This window comes from Chlorocebus sabaeus, chromosome 6 (genome assembly GCF_047675955.1).
Source record: "Chlorocebus sabaeus isolate Y175 chromosome 6, mChlSab1.0.hap1, whole genome shotgun sequence".
NCBI classification, from domain to species: domain Eukaryota; kingdom Metazoa; phylum Chordata; class Mammalia; order Primates; family Cercopithecidae; genus Chlorocebus; species Chlorocebus sabaeus.
This window is the reverse complement of record NC_132909.1, coordinates 58,531,220-58,549,860: the sequence shown is the minus strand read 5'-3', so window position 1 is coordinate 58,549,860 and position 18,641 is coordinate 58,531,220. Positions and strand designations below refer to the sequence as shown.

Below are 18,641 nucleotides of genomic sequence, written 5' to 3'. Positions count from 1 at the left end.
TGGAGTACAGTGACCCAGTCTCGGTTCACTGCAACCTCCGCCTCCTGGGTTTAAGCGATTCTCCTTAGCGTCCCGAGTAGCTGGGATTACAGGCGCGTGTCACCACGCCTGGTTAATTTTTGTATTTTTAGTAGAGATGGGGTTACCATATTGTCCAGGCTGGTCTCGAACCCCTGACCTCAAGTGATCCACCCGCCTTGGCCTCCACAGTGCTGGGATTCCAGGCATGAGCCACCGCGCCTGACCTGGGTGTGTAGAGAGGATTCATACCGGTCTTAGATTTCTCACACAAATCGCAGGGGCCTGAAATACTGGCTGATATTTTGTGGAGGATTTTACATCTGTGTTCGTGAGGGGCATTTATTGGTAATTTTCCTTCCTTGACGTCATGTTGTGAGGTTTTGGTATCAGAGTTATGCTGGCCTTGTAAAGTAACTAGTATTTTTTCCTTCTCTGTTGTTTGAAAGCGTTTACGTACAGTTTATGTGGTTTCTTTCCAAAATGTTTTATAGAATTCACCAATATGGACCTGTAGTTTTCTTTTTCTTTTCTTTTCTTTTTTTTTTTTTTTGAGATGGGGTCTGGTTCTGTTGCCCAGGCTGGAGTGCAGTGGTGCGATCACAGCTCACTGCAGCCTCCACCTCCTGGGCTCAAGCGATCCTCCTGCCTCAGCCTCCAAGGTAGCTGGGACTACAGGTGGTGCATGCCTCCACACCTGGCTAATTTAAAAATTTTTTGTAGAGACAGGGTCTCACTATGTTGCCCAGGCTGGCCTCAAACTCCTGGGCTCAAGCGATCCGCCCACCTCAGTCCCCAAAGTGCTGGGATTACAGGGGTGAGCCACCGCGCCCGACCTGGACCTGCAGTTTTCAGAAAAGGTTTTAATTATGGATCCAAATTCCTTAACAGGTAACACACTTTTCAAACTTCCTGTATCTTTTAGTACCCGTTTTGGTAATGTGCATCTTTGGAAGAATTTGTCACTGAGTTGTCAGATTCATTGGCATGAAGGTGCGGTGCACCTTTTCTTCCTCTGTTGGACCAAAAAGCTGTAGGGTCTGTACTGTGTTTCTCTTTCGTTTCTGATATGGGTAGTTTGTGTTCTCTCTGTCTTTTTGTTGTTCAGCTAGAGTTTCGTTCGTTTGTTTTTGTTTTTGTGTTTTGGGGGTTTTTTTGGAAACAGTCTCGCTCTGTCGCCCAGGCAGTGGTGTGATCTCCACTCACTGCAACCTCCACCTCCCAGCTTCAAGCAGTTCTCCTGCCTCAGCCTCCCAAGTAGCTGGGATTACAGGTGCCTGAACCACGCCTGGCTAATTTTTTTTTTTTTTTGAGACGCCGCACCATGCTGTTTTTCTTTTTAAGAGATGGGGCAGCCAGGTGCAGTTGCTCATGCCTGTAATCCCAGCACTTTGGGAGACCGAGGCGGGCGGATCACCTGAGGTTGGGAGTTCAAGACCAGCCTGACCAACATGGAGAAACCCTGTCTCTGCTAAAAATACAAAATTAGCTGGGCGTGGTGGCTCATACCTGTAATCCCAGCTGCTTTGGGAGGTTGAGGCAGGAGGATCGCTTGAACCTGCGAGGTGGAGGTTGCGGTGAGCCGAGATGATGCCATTGCACTCCAGCCTGGGTGACAAGAGTGAAACAAAGTCTCAAAAAAAAAAAAAAAAAAAAAAAAAAAAATGGGGCTGGCTGAGCGCAATGGCTCACGTCTGTAATCCCAGCATTTTGAGAGGTTGAGGTGGGCAGGTCACCTGAAGTCACGAGTTTGAAACGAGCCTGGCCAACATGGTGAAATCCCATTTCTACTAAAAATACAATAATTAGCCAGGCGTGGTGACTGTTCAGGAGGCTGAGGCAGGAGAATTGCTTGAACCTGGGAGATGGAGGTTGCAGTGAGCCGAGATCATGCCATTGCACCCCAGCCTGGGGGACAGGGTAAGACTCCATCTCAAAAACAAAACAAACAAAAAGAACAGTGTTTTCTGACTGCGCCTCTGCTTGTCAGTCCAGTTGTAAGTAATAGGGTAGGGCCCAGGCTTGTGAGCGCCATGGCCTTCCTCTCGTCAGTACCTCCGGCGCCACCTCTGTCCATGTGACCTGGCCACCTTGCAGGCATGAGGAGAGCAAGGGCAGGGTCCAGTTTGTACTCAGGAGGGAGGAGGGATGGCAGTGTCCTGCAGGCCTGGCTGGGTCCAGCTCTCCCCCCAGGCAGCTGGGCATTTTTCAGTCTTCCTAAATAGACGCCTGCATCCCACAGGCTGCAAAGGGCACCGGCTTTCTGAGTGGCCCTCAACAGGACACAGGCCGTAGTGAGCGGCCCCGAGAAGGGGATGGGCGGGAGTCCTCCCTCATTCTCCTCCCTCATCCTCCTCCCTGGGCGGCCCCCACCTCTTCCCCACATATCTGTCCAGCCAGCTTCCCATTTCCTGTTTCCTGATCTGAAGAGGCGAAGGCCCGGAAAAGCGCCTGGGCTCGGGGGACCTGCCAGGGACCAGACATGCCCATGACCCTGTGTTTGTCTTCAGTCCCACAGAACAACGAGAAGCTTCAGGAGAGCCCGTGCATCTTCGCGTTGACGCCAAGACAGGTGGAGTTGATCCGGAACTCCAGGTGCGTGGCCCCTTCCCCAGCCCGGTGCCCTGCCGCCCGCCCACTTTCTCCTGGGCTCACTGGAAGAACCGGCAGCCACATCCACCGCAGGCCTCGCTCGGGCTCAGTCCAGAGCCGTGCTGCAAGGCAGTGGCCGGGTTCGCTGCCTTCCAGAAAACCCCGTCCTGAGTCTCACCTGCTGGGCTGTGTGCCCACTGCCTGTACCCTGCAGCCCGTTAGAGAGAGGCAGACTGACTGTCCCCTTTTAACACGGTCTTGCCCTCTGCATGTGGGACCATCCTGGGTGCTGTAGGGTGCTGAGTAGCATTCTTCGCCTCCACCCACTCCATGCCGAGAACACGCCCATGTTGTGACAGCCACAGATGTCCCCAGATGTTGTCCAGTGTCCCCTGGGGCAGGATAACGCGGGTGAGACCTCCCTGGGTTATTGGATTCCACGTACCCCCAAGACACTCTGCGTCCCATAATCCTCTGCCCTGCTGAGGTCCCAGAAGGCCGCACACATTGAAATCCACACCCTGAGTTGGAGGGGGAGGGAGAAGGTGAATCCCGGGAGCTGGGGTCCCTGGTTTACACCGCCCGCCTTATCCGGAATTTATTCTGGTGTCCAGCATGAGCAGAAAGTTAGATGTGGTGTTTTGTTTGTTTGTTTTTGAGACTGAGTTTCACTCTTGTTGCCCAGGCTGGAGTGCAGTGGCACGATCTTGGCTTCCTGCAACTTCCACCTCCCGTATTCAAGCGATTCTCCTGCCTCAACCTCCCAGGTAGCTGGGATTACAGGCGCCTGCTACCACGCCCAGCTATTCTTGTATTTTTAGTAGAAATGGGGTTTTGCCATGTTGGTCAGGCTGGTCTCGAACTCCTGACTCAGGTGATTCACCCACCTCAGCCTCCCGGAGTGCTGGGATTACAGGCGTGAACCACCGCGCCCGGCCAAAGTCAGGTTTTCTCCCAGATAACGAACACAGGGTTTACCCCTCCGCATCGTGGATAGTCAGGTGGGATCGTTCCCTCGGATGTCCCCAGACACTGCGTGGTGTCCCCGCCCTCAGATGAGGACGGTTGAACTCTAGCAGGTGAGGGGCCAGTGTGGCTGCCCTGTGCTCTGCTCCTCCCTCAGTCTCTCTAAGGCTGTCCTGCCTCTAGCTGAGACAGATTCCTGCCGGGGCAGCCTCATGGTGGGTGCTGGACCCTCAGGACAGGGAAGGCCTTTTGCCCAGGTCACCCCTGAGTCCGTGGCAGAGCTGGGCTGGGCGCCCCCATTTGATGCCCAGCTTCTCGTGCCCAGCTGCTTCAGACCCACCGCCCCTACTTGCTGTGGGGCCAGGTTCCCGGGGCCTCCCAGCCTGGCCCTCACACCTAGTAAGGGTTCAGAACCAGCTGAGCCAGGCTTGGCCACGGAGGTCTCTCTGCCTGGGTGACCCAAGGTGGTGACGTCACCTTTCTCCTCTTCCTTGTCTGTGAACCTGGGTCCGCACAGCTCCACCTGCACTGCGTCCCTGCTGCAGGGTGCTCGAGCCAGCCACACAGTATAAAAAAATCAGTTTGGGTTTCTCCTCAGAAAGCTTCTGGACATTTCCTTTTCTTTTTTTTTCCATTTTTTGAGACGGAGTTGCTCTGTCGCCAGGCTGGAGTGCAGTGGCGCGATCTCGGCTCACTGCAAGCTCCGCCTCCTGGGTTCAAGCGATATTCTTCTCCTGACTCAGCCTCGCGAGTAGCTGGGACTACAGGCATGTGCCACTACGCCTGGCTAATTTTTGTGTTTTTAGTAGAGACAGGGTTTTACCATGTTGGCCAGGATGATCTCGATCTCTTGACCTCGTGATCCGCCCGCCTCTGCCTCCCAAAGTGCTGGTTACAGGCATGAACCACCGTGCCCGGCCCACATTTCTGTTTCTTATGTTGAGATATGATTTGCATACCATAGAGTACGCAGTTTTTAGGTGTGTCATCGAGTGGGTTCTCGTGGATCAATAGGTAGTGCAGCTCCCACCACTGCCTAGTCTCGGAGCAATTGTGTCCATCCCCATCAGCCACCACCCTTCATCCGCTGCCCCCACGCGTCCCCTCCTGTCTCTGGAAATGGGCCCGTCCTGGACATTTCATAGAAGTGGAATCACACACTGCGGCTTTTTAAAATGATGATTATTTGAGACGGAATCTCACTCTGTTGTCCAGGCTGGAGTGCAGTGTCGCGATCCCAGCTCACTGCAACCTCCACCTCCCAGGTTCAAGTGATTCTCTTGCCTCAGACTCCTGAGTAGCTAGGATTACAGGCACGTACCACCGCACTCAGCTGATCTTTATATTTTTAGTAAAGACGAGGTTTTACCATGTTGCCCAGGTTGGTCTGGAACCCGTGACCCACCCACCTCCGCCCCCCAAAGTGTTGGGGTTACTGGCATGAGCCACCTGCCCTGTGTGTCCTTTTGTGTCTGGCATCTCTCACTGGGCGGTACGTCCTCACGGTGCACCTGTGCTGAGGCCTGGGTCAGCCTGGCTCCTTTCCGTGGCTGGGTCACGTCCCGTGTGTGTTGGTCCTTCGGTCTGTGGAAGGACACTCAGGCTGCCGCTACTTTGTGGCTGTCGTGGTCAGTTCTGCTGTGAACATCCACGGATGCGTCGTTGGGTAGAGAGACTTTTTCCTCTTCTCCTGGGGATGTTTCTTATTAAAGTTTATTCTCAGGTGTTACTTTTTTTTTGTTTTTTTTTATTTGGAGAGTGTTTCTCTTTGTTACGCAGGCTGGCGTGCAGTGGTGCAATCATAGCTCACTGCAGCCTCTGCCTCCACGGGTTCAGACGATCCTCCTGCCTCAGCCTCCAAGCAGCCGGGACCACAGGTGTGCACCACCACGCCCAGATAATTTTTTGTATTTTTTGTAGAGACAGTTTCACCATGTTGCCCAGGCTGGTCTCAAATTCCTGGGCTCAAGAGCTCCGCCGGCCTCGGCCTCGCAGACTGGGTGTTTTCTTGACGTTGTGAGCTGGCTGCTACATTCCAGCATGCACGTTTTAGCTGTGTTTCCTCGCAGTGAGAGGCACCTGGCTGCCCTCTCTGGTTCAGGGTTTTGCGGTCGATTCTCTTGCATTTTCCAGGGAGGCCAGCCCCTCTCCTGACCCCACAGCCACTCCTGTCTCACCCGGCCTGCACAAAAGAGTCCTGGGCCTCAGTTTCGCAGCTCTAGGGGAGAGAGCCTTGTGGGGTGGCGGTCTCCACCTTGTGGGGCAGGCTGAGGTTGCGCCTTCCTCACTCAGCTCTCCTTTCCTTTTCTCTGGTTTGCTCCACACCTACAGAGAACTGCAGCCAGGAGTTAAAGCCGTGCAGGTCGTCCTGAGGTATGCCCAGGTGTGCCCACGACCCCAGGGCTGGACCCCTGGCCACCTGCCCCCCCCCCCCGCCCCCCAGTCCTGGTCCAGGCTCTTCTCAGTCTCCCCTGCCAAAGGCAGAGCCCAGCTCCCCCCAGCCTGCCATCTGTCCCTGTCTGGGGATATACCACTATCCCACCACCTGCTCAGGCCACACCCAGGGGCCCCGATACCCCCCATGTCACCTTCTCCAGTGCCCCCATCACCACCACTTGACTCCCACTTGTTACCCCCGCAGCGGCCCAGCCCCTCCTGTGCCCCTCATGGTCCCCATTGTTCCCCACAGCGGCCTAGCCCCTCCTGTGCGCCCACTCCTGCCGCCCCATGGTCCCTGTTGTCGTTGCAGAATCTGTTATTCAGACACCAGCTGCCCTCAGGAGGACCAGTACCCGCCCAACATCGCTGTGAAGGTCAACCACAGCTACTGCTCAGTCCCGGTGAGCATGGCCCCCCCCGCGTCTGTTACACGGGTTTGGGGGGCGTGGAGGGAGGGTGGGGGGCGTGGGGGGAGGGTGGGGGGCGTGGGGGGAGGTGGGGGCCGTTGGATTTTCCAGCCATTCTTGGCTCGAGGCTGAGCGGCCCGTCTGCTTGCAGGGCTACTACCCCTCCAATAAGCCTGGGGTGGAACCCAAGAGGCCGTGCCGCCCCATCAACCTCACCCACCTCATGTACCTGTCCTCGGCCACCAACCGCATCACCGTCACCTGGGGGAACTATGGCAAGGTGAGTGCATGCCCGGGTGCCCACCCTGCCCCCCTGCCCCAGCCCCGCCCTGCCAGCCCTGACCCCAGGCGCCCCCCCGTCCCCCCACCCCAGCCCCGCCCTGCCAGCCCTGACCCCACCCCTCTGTCCCCAGAGCTACTCCGTGGCCCTGTACCTGGTTCGGCAGTTGACCTCGTCAGAGCTGCTGCAGAGGCTGAAGACCATTGGGGTGAAGCACCCGGAGCTGTGCAAGGCACTGGGTGAGCAGCTCAGGGCCACCTCGGCCGAGGGGTGGACCGAGTCCCCCCTGGAAACCTTGCCTGTACTGGGCGAGGGTGGGGGGCCTGCACCCGAAGGAGATGGGTCAGGGGCTTCCTGTCACTCTGGGGGTCCATGGCCTCCCCGCTGTGGCTGAGGAGGTCTCTGGAGGATATGGATGGCAGAGGGGGCACTTGGCAGTGGGAGCTGCTGTGCAGAAGCCTGTGGGGTCACACCCCGTGTTGCTGGCCCCAGGCGCCCCAGCCTACAGGGGTCCAAGCAGCAGAAGAGCTGGGGCCTCGTTCCTTGTTCCGGGGCAGCACAGAGGCTGGGAGCCACAGCACCCGGCCCCAACTGATTTTTTAATGTTTCGTAGAGACAGGTTCTTGCTGTGTTGCCTAGGCTGGTCTTAAACTCCTGGGTTCAAGCGGTGCACCTGCCTCAACCTCCCAGAGTGCTGGATGACAGTCTTGGCCTCTTTCGCACCTGTTCTCTTTTGTACTTGTAACAATGAAAACAATATTTTTTAAGTGACACACAGAGCAATTTTAAAAGAAAGCTTACCGGCCAGGCGCGGTGGCTCACGCCTGTCATCCCAGCACTTTGGGAGGCCGAGGCGGGCGGATCACGAGGTCAGGAGATCGAGACCATCCTGGCTAACACAGTGAAACCCCGTCTCTACTAAAAATACAAGAAAATTAGCCGGGCGTGGTGGCAGGCGCCTGTAGTCCCAGCTACTCGGGAGGCTGAGGCAGGAGAATGGCGTGAACCCGGGAGGCGGAGCTTGCAGTGAGCTGAGATCATGCCACTGCACTCCAGCCTGGGAGAGTGAGACCCCGTCTCAAAAAAAAAAAAAAAAAAAAAAAAAGGCCGGGCGCGGTGGCTCAACCCTGTAATCCCAGCACTTTGGGAGGCCGAGACGGGCGGATCACGAGGTCAGGAGATCGAGACCATCTTGGCTAACACGGTGAAACCCCGTCTCTACTAAAAAATACAAAAAACTAGCCAGGCGAGGTGGTGGGCGCCTGTAGTCCCAGCTACTCGGGAGGCTGAGGAAGGAGAATGGCGTAAACCCGAGAGGCGGAGCTTGCAGTGAGCTGAGATCCGGCCACTGCACTCCAGCATGGGGGACAGAGCGAGACTCCGTCTCAAAAAAAAAAAAAAAAAAAAAAAAAAAAGCCTGCCAAGATGGGAGGGTGAATCAGTCCCCCCCGTGCAGCCGCGCAGCGCAAAGGCAGCGTACAGTTAGCCCTGCTTGGTGGCTGTGTGGCCTCGGAAAGTCGCTGGCTTTCTCTGGTGGCCACTGTCTTCAGGAGAATAGATCTGAGCCAGCTTGAGGGCACCTGGGCCTCTCTCTGGACGCCACATGCTTGGGGCTCAGGCCTCAGTGGGCTCCACAGGCCTGTTCTGTGGAGAGGCGAGGCCTAACCTGGAGTCCTTTGGAGCTGGGAGTGGGAGTTGGGCAGGTGGGCGAGGACTGGAACCACCTGCTAGACTGAGAAGAGGGTGGTTCTGGGCCAGCCGGGTTTGCTCGTGCCTCCTTCCAGAATGCTCGCTGTTTTCAGGTGGAATCTGGGCACCACCCTTGGCAGAATGGGGGCCAGAGGGTCTCCCAGCTGCCCCTCCTAGCTGCCCAGGGCTCCTGTGCCCAGGCCTGAGAGTTCCCCATGAGCACTGCCCTCCTGGCACAGCCAGGCCCGGGCCTCTGGCCCCTGTTCCTGACCACCAAAGGGCACCTACTAGCCTGGGTGTCCAGAAGCCTGGAGCAGTGCTGGCACTGCCAGGGGCCTGCGAGCCCCATCGTGTTGAAGCTTCCTGCACACTCCGGTCCCCCAAGTCAGGAAGGATAGCCGGCGGCACCCCCTCTGCAGAGCGGGATGTGCAGGGGTGAGGGTGCCCTCCGCAGAGACCCGCATCCCCGGCCAGCCTCCTCCAGGCTCGGGGAGGGAGGAGCTGGCGATGTCCCCGTGGGACCAGTGGGGACACTGAGGCACAGAGTGGCAAAGTTAGGGTTCTGTGACCTGGGTTTCCCCGCCCTGCCTCCCTCTTCCCTCAAAGGGCCCTTTCTTCAACCCCCCCCCCAACCTTCCTTGCCTTTGGGGACAATGGCCAACTTGAGGGAGGAGGCTGGGGCCGGGCAGGCTTCTAGGCCCATGGGGTGGGGGCCAGCCTTAACTCCTCAGTGACCAGAGCCCTGCAGTGCTGGGGGCTGCGGGGTCAGATTTCCTCTCTGAAGGGGTCTCCTGCCGCCTTCCACAGCTGGCCCCAGCCTCAGCCTCTTTGTCACTGGATTTTTTTGTTGTTGCACCTAGGAAGTCCTCACGTTTGCCTCACTTGAACCCTTCCTGCTGCACACGTCTTTCTGTACATGGAGAAGGGAGAGCTTGCTTTAAAATCAGATGGGCACCTGCATCCCCTCCTAGCTGCCCAGAGCCCCTTTGCCAGGCGTGAGGGTCCACGTGGGCACCGGGTAGCCAGAGCTGGATCCCAGGGTGGAAACTCAGCCAAGGAGTGAGCGACTAGGGCAGCCTTGGCTCAAGCAGGAGAGCTGCTGGGAGCGTGCAAGGGTGCCAGACCGTGCTGGCCAGCTTGTGGCTGCCACTGCGTCCCTACGGGAGAAGGAAGAGCCCACTGCTGCACACACGGGCCGGGGGGCTGGGTGGGGGTCAGGAAGGAGGAAGTGGCTTCCAAGCGGCCAGAGATAAGTGGTGGTTCAGGCCGATAAGGGGTGGCAGGAGCACTTCCAGACAGAGAAACGTCAGGACAGCTGGGGGAAGGGGGGAGACAGGCTGGCACCATCACTCTGAACCCCAAGTCGGTTGGGCAGGTGGCTTCCTAGAGGAAGCAGAACTGGTCCACTAGGCAGCTGAGGGCCGGGTGGTGGATGGGGAGGCCCTGGGGACTGTGGGCCAGGGTGGTCTGCCCTGCAGGGCCCAGGGCTGGGGGCTGTCCTGAGCTAGCCGAGGATGGAGTTTAGCCGCATCCCAGTAGTGTCAGGAGGGCACCCGGGGTCCCCGCGTGAGTTCCTTCTGGCTGTGGGCCTGCTGCCTGTGGAGGGGAGGGCGGTGCCTGCCCCAAGCCTTCATGTTTCACGTGTTGCCCCGTGTTCTGTGCAGCTTGCTGGCGGGCACCGTCTTTTCCTTTAAAGAAGCAGCTACACTCTTGGGTGTGCAGGCTGCCTCGGCGTGGTGTCCAGGGCTGGGCGGCAGCCGCTTCCTGGCTCACAGCCGGGAGGCCCCGGGGTCCATCTCCCAAAGGAATCCCTGCCTCATTCCCCACTGTGGCCTTGGCGATGGTGTGTCGGTGACAGAATTAAGTCACAGCAGTGACCCCGTCGGTGGCTGTGTTGCATGAAACTTTCCAGAAAAGTCCCGTGGGTCACAGCCCACGCGGGGTGGGGGAGGCCACATAGGCCACCTTCGTGTGGGGGCTTCAGCTGGGTCTGTGGTGTGCCCAGGTTGTGGTCAAATCTAATGGTCGCCGCCTGACTTCCTCTGGTCCCTCGTGGCCCTGAGCCACACAGCGAGGCTCAAGACTCGTTTTTGGGGCACCTGTTCTTGGAGGTGGTCATGGGTGCTGGAGAGAACCCGAATCCCAGCCCCATGCCCCGCTGTGCCCACCTCTCTGACGACATCCTCCGTTCCCTCCCCACAGTCAAGGAGAAGTTGCGCCTCGATCCCGACAGCGAGATCGCCACCACTGGTGTGCGGGTGTCCCTCATCTGCCCGGTGAGTCGGGGGCAGCCCCCTCCTTGGGGCCTCTCCTGCGGCTGTGCTTCCTCCCTGGTGGCCCTGGGCCCAGGGCGGCTTGGCTGGACCGTGAGCCTGCAGGGGCAAGGCTGGTCTTGGTCCCCGCCGTGTTCCTGAGGCACGAGCGATTGGAACAAGCCACAGGATGGAGCTGGGGGTGAGGGGTGCCAGGTGGGCGGGCACAGCAGACGGGTGCCATGCTCATGCAGCCCCTCCCCCGCAGCTGGTGAAGATGCGGCTCTCTGTGCCCTGCCGGGCAGAGACCTGCGCCCACCTGCAGTGCTTCGACGCCGTCTTCTACCTGCAGATGAATGAGAAGAAGCCCACCTGGATGTGCCCCGTGTGCGACAAGCCAGCCCCCTACGACCAGCTCATCATCGATGGGTGAGCCTGGGGCCCCAGGGAGGGCGGCTGGAGCCGGACGGCCATGGAGATCTCAGTGGCACCCCACTTCCTGCAGACCCCGTGCTGCCCCAGCAAGACACAGCAGTGGGGACACATGGTCCCGGAGCTTTGGAAGCTCCGGGCTGTGAGAAGAGCCCGTTTCTTCCTCGCGGAACTTGTCAGAGCCTTTGCTGTGCAGGCGACAGGCACGTAGCTCAGGCTGCAGAAGGCGGGCTCTGGTCCATCCCGCTCCCACATGACCTCAGGCAGGTGTGACCTTGAGCTCCAGGAGTGTGGTTTTTGTCACAAAAAACCAAGCCGGACTCTGCTTTCACACGGCGTTCGCCCCAGGACGTGCAGCCGTGGGGGTGGCTCCTCACAGAGAGGCAAAGGAGGTGGTGCCTCCTGGAGCGCTCTGGCCACGCCATACCCTTCCCTTCCTGGGTGGCACAGCTGTGGCCAGGCATTCCCCAGGCCACAGGGGACAGGAGGACAAGACCTTTCTCCCTGGAGGGAGGCTCTGCCCAGGGCTTAAGTTTCCAGAAACTGAGCCCTGTTGTCTGTGGCACCTGATGCGGCTCCTGCCTGGCGCCGGCCACGCCCACCTCTCATCCCCAGAGCCTCTGGCAGGGCGTGAGGCCACAGTGGCACGAGCTGGTGCCTTCACAGGCGGGAGCAGGCCATGCATGGGAGGGTGAGCTGGGCCCCCAGCCCTCGGGTGCACGGCCTCAGTGGACCGTGCAGGTGAAGGCAGGGCTGGCCTGCCTCTGGGGTCATAGATTTGGTCCCTAAGTGGACCCCCGGTTTGTGCAGTTGTCCCCATCCTGGGAGGCAGAGCTGTGAGCTTCCCCATTTTATTTTATTTTATTTATTTATTTTTTTTTTGAGACGGAGTCTGGCTCTGTCACCCAGGCTGGAGTGCAGTGGCCGGATCTCAGCTCACTGCAAGCTCCGCCTCCCGGGTTTACGCCATTCTCCTGCCTCAGCCTACCGAGTAGCTGGGACTACAGGCGCCGCCACCACGCCCGGCTAGTTTTTTGTATTTTTTAGTAGAGACAGGGTTTCACCATGTTAGCCAGGATGGTCTCGATCTCCTGACCTCGTGATCCGCCCGTCTCGGCCTCCCAAAGTGCTGGGATTACAGGCTTGAGCCACCGCGCCCGGCAAGCTTCCCCATTTTACAGACGAGGAAACAGGCTCAGAGGAGGCAGCCAGCAGCTGGAGCCCCCCTCAGCTCACAGGGGGCCAGACTGGGACTTGAACCTGGCCTGAGTCTGGGACCCCTCTGTGGAGGACTGGGTGGCCACCCCCTTGCATCCCGGCTTCGGGTAGAGAGAGGAGACCCTGGGGCCGGGCACGTGGACTGCCTGAATGGCTGCTCTGTTCCCAGCTTGACAGCTGTGCAGCCGGGTGCCTGCCTTCCCCCACAGGCCCGGAGTGGGGCTTGGGCTTGGAGTGGCGGCAGCTCTTACAGCTCCAGGGCCACCAGGGCTGGGGCAGGCAGCTGTATCCCACACAGGCCTTGGCCTCAGCAGCCCATGGGACTCAGTGTAGCCAGGGAGTCTTCCCGGAGGAGAGGTCCTTGATTCATACTTTGTTCCATGAGCCCTGTCGTCTCTCTGTCCCTGGCTCTGAGCTGGGTGACCCCAGGGTCCCCAAAAGAGTCCTGTTCCAGATCCTGCCTACAGGGAGCCTTGTTCTTGGCAGGGGGAGCAGATAGAGGAGCAGAGCCAGACATAAACTGCTGTGTCTGTCGTGGAGAGGAGGAAGAGAAGCTGTGGGGTGGGACTTCGGAGGGTGAGAAGGAGTTTTGCAAGCAGGGCAGTGAGCAGGCAGAGCTGTGCTATGCCTGGGGTGGCCCCCCGGCACAGGGGGCTCTGAGCATTGCCTCACAGAGACCTTGGTGGGGCGGGCGGGGGGCTGGCCTGGGTGAGAGGAGTCCCATCAGCCTCAGAAAGTGTCGCCCAGAAGGCCGGGTATGGCGGCTCACGCCTGTAATCCCAGCACTTTGGGAGGCCGAGGCGGGTGGATCATGAGGTCAGGAGATCAAGAACACAGTGAAACCCCGTCTCTACTAAAAATACAAAAAATTAACCGGGCACGGTGGCGGGCGCCTGTAGTCCCAGCTCCTCGGGAGGCTGAGGCAGGAGAATGGCATGAACCCGGGAGGCGGAGCTTGCAGTGAGCCGAGATCTCTCCACTGCACTCAAGCCTGGGTGACAGAGCGAGACTCCGTCTCAAAAACAAAAAAAGAAAATGTCGCCCAGAGCGGGACGAGGGCTCTCCTGTGTGATGAGAAAGACGCCACTGCAGGTGCCTGGGAGCAGCTGTAGCCTTGACAGTAACAGGCCAGCCTGGGCCCTGCATGGACCCATGAGCCATGGGCCTTTCCCCAGACACCCCCCAGCCACTGCGCCCTTCCCATCCTGCGGGTGGGGAGACCGAGGCCCTTTGGCCAGGACGGGGTTGGGGAGCAGAACCAGTGCCTGCCTCCAATTGGCCCTGTGGCCTCAGGGAACTCACCCCTTCCTGAGCCTCTCTCTGGTTTGTGAAATGGGACTGGTAGGACCTCCAAGGAAGAAGGCCGTACACAGCGGGGGCGCTCTGGAGAGGCTGTGGCTGGGATGGGCATGGGGAGCCCACGCTCTGCTTCCAGTGCTGCCCTCACAGCCTCTGCAGGGGCTTTGAGCAGCCTTCACTGCGGGCCGTTTCCTGATCTGGGGGGCACACAGTACAGTGTGAAAGCAGATGTGGGCCGCACACCCGCATGCCCACACATGGATGTGGTCCACACTGCCTCACACACCCCCACACCCATACGGTCCACACCGTAACCCACACCCACATACCCACATCCCTACAGTCCACACCGTCACACACACCCCCACACATCCATAGTCCACAGCCACACATCCATACGGTCCACACCATCACATACACACCTATACAGTCCACACCGTCACACACACCCCCACACATCCATAGTCCACACCCACACATCCATACGGTCCACACCATCACACACACACCCATCCATACAGTCCACACCGTCACACATACCCACATCCCTACAGTCCACACTGTCACACACACCCCCACACATCCATACGGTCCACACCGTCACACATACACAATCCATACGGTTCACATCACACATGCACACACCTATACAGTCCACACCGTCACACATACATCGATAGAGTCCACACCATCATATACACACACATCCATACAGTCCACACCATCACATACACACAAACACATCCATACAGTCCACACCATCACACACACATTTATACAGGGAATACTGTCACACATACACACATCCATACAGTCTACGCCATCACACACACACCTATACGGTCCACACCATCACACATACATCCATACGGTCCACATCGTCACACATACAAACACATCCATACAGTCCACATTCACGTATGCCGACATGGATCCACACATGGATGCACACATACACTCACGTGCGCACTTGTACACATGCATCCATGCACACGTGTGCACACATGCACAGATACACTGTCACATCCCCACACAAACATGCATGCACACCTGGAGGTGCCCAGAGGGGCAGGGAGGGCAGGACCCCTGCAGCCCCCACATCCCCTGCTCTTGTGGGTAGTTGGGGGCCTGGTTTTGTGCATTTTGCCCCGCCACCCCTGGCGGTGCCGTGCGCATGACCTGCCTGGGGCTCAGCACCTGCAGGAGCCTGAGGCCAGGGGAGGGAATTCAGGGCCCCTGGACCCCTGTAGTCGGGGCGGTGAAGCTGCTGTTGCAGAGAGAAGTGGGAAGTGCCTGGCGGCATCCAGAAGGAAGGGAGGGCTGGGGAGTTGGGGGGGCGGGGCACCCCCAGCCGCGTCGTCAGCTGTCCGCCTCGCCCCAGGCTCCTCTCGAAGATCCTGAGCGAGTGTGAGGACGCCGACGAGATCGAGTACCTGGTGGACGGTTCGTGGTGCCCAATCCGCGCCGAAAAGGAGCGCAGCTGCAGCCCGCAGGGCGCCATCCTCGTGCTGGGTGAGTGCCTCGCCACCACCAACCGCGCAGTCCCCAGCCAGGACCGCCTCAGTTTCCCCATTTATCAGTGGTTGCATCCTAAGTACCTGCACCCTGTCCCTGTCACCCGCAGGCCCCTCGGATGCCAATGGGCTCCTGCCTGCACCCAGCGTCAACGGCAGCGGTGCCCTGGGCAGCACGGGTGGCGGCGGCCCGGTGAGTGGCGTGGAGAATGGAAAGCCGGGCGCCGACGTGGTGGACCTCACGCTGGACAGCTCATCGTCCTCAGAGGATGAGGAGGAAGAGGAAGAGGAGGAGGAGGAGGACGACGAAGAGGGCCCTCGGCCCAAGCGCCGCTGCCCCTTCCAGAAGGGCCTGGTGCCGGCCTGCTGACCCCGGCCGCACACTCGACTTTCCTGGTGCTCACCACGCAGAGGGGCGCGGGCCAGCCTCAGGCACAGAGGGAGGAGTGACCTTTCTTGTTCTTTTTATTGTCGTTCCTTTTGTTTTTCCACCCCTTTGCCTGGCTCCTGGCACCTGTACCTCTGGACTCTCCTATGGGGGATTAAAAAAAAAGTAAAATGACAAAAAAAGATACAAAAAAGAAAAATGAAACAAAAAAGTCAAACTCTTAAAAACAAGGCCGGCCACCCACACAGCCGCCTCCCCGGCTGGAGTCCGAGCCGGGAAGGGGTAGTGGGCGGGAGGGACCAGGACGCTGCCCCGCGCCCTCCCCTCCGGATGCCCAGCTGCCCGCCACCCTCTTCCCATGACCATTCCAGCCGGCGCGCAGGGCCCCGGGCGGCGGGCGGGGCACAGCCCCTCTCTGGCGACCACTTTGACGTTTGTCTCTTCCTTTGCTTTTTCTCTGCAAACACATCCTCACCCAGAGACCCTCATGCGCCGAGCAACGAGCGTTTTAGCCAAGAAGCCATGGAGTGGGTTGGGGCAGGGAGGGGCAGTGGGGTGGGGGGATGGGCGGGCAGGATTGGGGGATGGTGGGCGGCTGGGGAGGGTTTAGCCACAGATGTGTTGTATTTTTTGAAAGTGCAATAATTTGGTATTTTGAAGACCCGGCGTGTGGCCAGGAACCCCCGGGGAAGGCGGGGGCCCAGGGTGCGGCACCGTGTGGCGTGGGGGGGTCTCAGTTTTCTAGCCAGCTACCTCGGTAACTCCAATTCAGGTTAACTTCCCTACGGAACAGCACAGATGTCCACAGATGTCCCCAGCTGCCGCCACCACCACACCCCAGTCCTTGGGGCACAGGGGGGCGGTCGCTTCCCAAGGGGCAGCAGGGACTCCGGCCACCCCAGCTCTTGTTTGGGTTGATTCCTCTCCTTTTTGCTCTTGGTTTTCCGACGGGTACGAGGCTGGCACCCTGTCCCCCGGGAGCCTTGCTTTTCCAGCAGGACCAGGCCAGGGGCCTCCCTCCAGTCCCCAGGGGTTCCCGGCCCCTCGCAGGCCCCACCCGTGCCCTTGGCCTCAGGGTCCAACAACTGGGGGCGCTTCCGGGGCTCTGCCTCCAGGATCCCGCAGCTGGGCACCCCCCTCACCCCCCAGGAGACCGGGGCACAGGCAGGGCACCGGCCTTACCTGGTTCTCCAGACCTGCTGCCTGCCGTCTGTTTTGCTTTTATCCTCCCCAGCCCAGAATTTTCCTTTGTATAAACAGAACTCCTAGTCAGGAAGCAATATCATTTCAGGTCTAAAGAAAGGGACGTGCATCTGGCCGAGGGCAGTTCAGTCTCGCTGCAGAGCCCGCAGCCCGCTGCGCAGCTCGGCCCCTCCCGCCCGCACGGGCAGCTGACGGCCGCTGTTTTCTAATATTTGTATTCTAATTTAATTGTTTTTTAAAAATGCAAATAAAAAAGGTCGAGGTGAAGCCACCCAGGCGTCCGCTTTTGTGTGCCCTGTGTCTCTCTCAGTGTGTACCCTGTAGTGGGGGGCGGGGTTGTGGGAAGGACAGAAACAGCCCCACCCACATCTCTCTGTCCTGGTTATTGCCAAGTTTCAGAATTCAAAAGGTGCTGCTCGTGGTCAAATGAGGCAGATTTTTATTATTTATTTATTTTTAATAGACATGGGGGTGTCACTCGCTATGTTGCCCAGGCTGGTCTTGAACTCTGGGCCTCAAGTGATCCTCCTTCCTCAGCCTCCCAAAGTGCTAGGATTACAGGCATGAGCTACCATGCCCGACCTGAATCAGGCCAGTTTTACTGTATACTGTGCTGCCTGGGCCCGGTGTCCACCAAGCTGGGAGACTGGGTGAAGGGGCTTGGGCCATACACGGAGTTCAGGTCCCAGGATCGTCCGTGTCTCTCTGGGTGGCCAAGAAGATACACAAACGTTTTGCTTTTGTCAGAAGAAAAAAAAAAAAAGGGGCCAGGCGCGGTGGCTCATGCCTGTAATCCCAGCACTTTGGGAGACCAGGGCGGGCGGATCACCTGAGGTCAGGAGATTGAGACCATCCTGGCTAACACAGTGAAACCCCATCTCTAGTAAAAAAAAATACAAAAAGCTGGGCGTGGTGTAGTTTCAGCTACTGGGGAGACTGAGGCAGGAAAATTGCTTGAACCCAGGAGGTGGAGCTTGCAGTGAGCCAAGATCACACCACTGCACTCTAGCCTGGGTGACAGAGCGAGACTCCATCTCAAAAAATAAAAGATACACCGACAACCATGGAGCACATGAGATGTTAGGGGTGTGAGATACCTGTCACCCCCACCAGGACAGCTAGCAAGGGTCAGGGAAGCTGCAGTCCACACAGCTGGGGAGGACAGCACGGTGCAGCCCCTTGGAAACAGCTGGACAGTTGTTCAAAAGGCTAAACGTGGAGTTAGCATGGGACCTGCAACGCCAGCCCCAGACATGGCCCCGAGGTAAGTGAACACATCCGTCCACAGTGAAACGTGTTCGTGGATATGCACAGCAGCCAAATGTGGCCACGACCCTTGTCCACCCAGGGAGTGAATCAGCGCAGCGTGGCCATCCACACCGCGGTATGACAGCCGTGGAAAGGAGCGAGGCTCTGACACAGGCCCCAGCACAGACGAACCCTGAGGACGCCACGCTTAGTGAGAGACACCAAAGGCCACGTGGCATGTGGTCCTGTTCCTATGAAATGTCCAGGACAGGCCAATCCACAGAGACAGGAAGGGGATTCACGGGTGCTGGAAGGTAAGGAAGGGGATGGAGAGTGATCACAAATGGATATGGGGCATCCTTTGGGCTGGATAGAATGTTCTGGAATTAGTGGTGATGGGTGAATAATTTTTTGAAGGAAATTTTTTTTTTTTTTTTTTTTTTTTCGAGACAGAGTCTCACTCTGTCTCCCAGGCTGGAGGGCAGTGGTGGAATCTCGGCTCACTGCAAGCTCCGCCTCCCGGGTTCACGCCATTCTCCTGCCTCAGCCTCCCGAGTAGCTGGGACTACAGGCGCCCGTCACCATGCCCGGCTAATTTTTCGTATTTTTTAGTAGAGACGGGGTTTCACCATGTTAGCCAGGATGGTCTCGATCTCCTGACCTCGTGATCCACCCGCCTCAGCCTCCCAAAGTGCT

General features: G+C 58.5%; 1 protein-coding gene across 2 annotated transcripts in view; it reads left to right on the top strand.

Annotated features, from left to right (window-relative positions):
• The window catches only part of PIAS4 (protein inhibitor of activated STAT 4), a 30,242-nt gene extending 13,270 nt beyond the window's left edge, over positions 1-16,972 (top strand). For both annotated transcript variants that reach the window (XM_037994594.2, XM_037994593.2), the window contains exons 3-11: positions 2,529-2,613; positions 5,908-5,949; positions 6,326-6,416; positions 6,574-6,702; positions 6,836-6,941; positions 10,594-10,667; positions 10,912-11,072; positions 14,974-15,104; positions 15,217-16,972. In XM_037994594.2, the coding sequence (XP_037850522.1) occupies positions 2,529-2,613; positions 5,908-5,949; positions 6,326-6,416; positions 6,574-6,702; positions 6,836-6,941; positions 10,594-10,667; positions 10,912-11,072; positions 14,974-15,104; positions 15,217-15,476 (1,079 nt within the window). In that variant the 3' untranslated portion in view covers positions 15,477-16,972. The remainder of the gene's footprint in view (positions 1-2,528; positions 2,614-5,907; positions 5,950-6,325; positions 6,417-6,573; positions 6,703-6,835; positions 6,942-10,593; positions 10,668-10,911; positions 11,073-14,973; positions 15,105-15,216) is intronic.
• Positions 16,973-18,641: the final 1,669 nt, after the last annotated feature.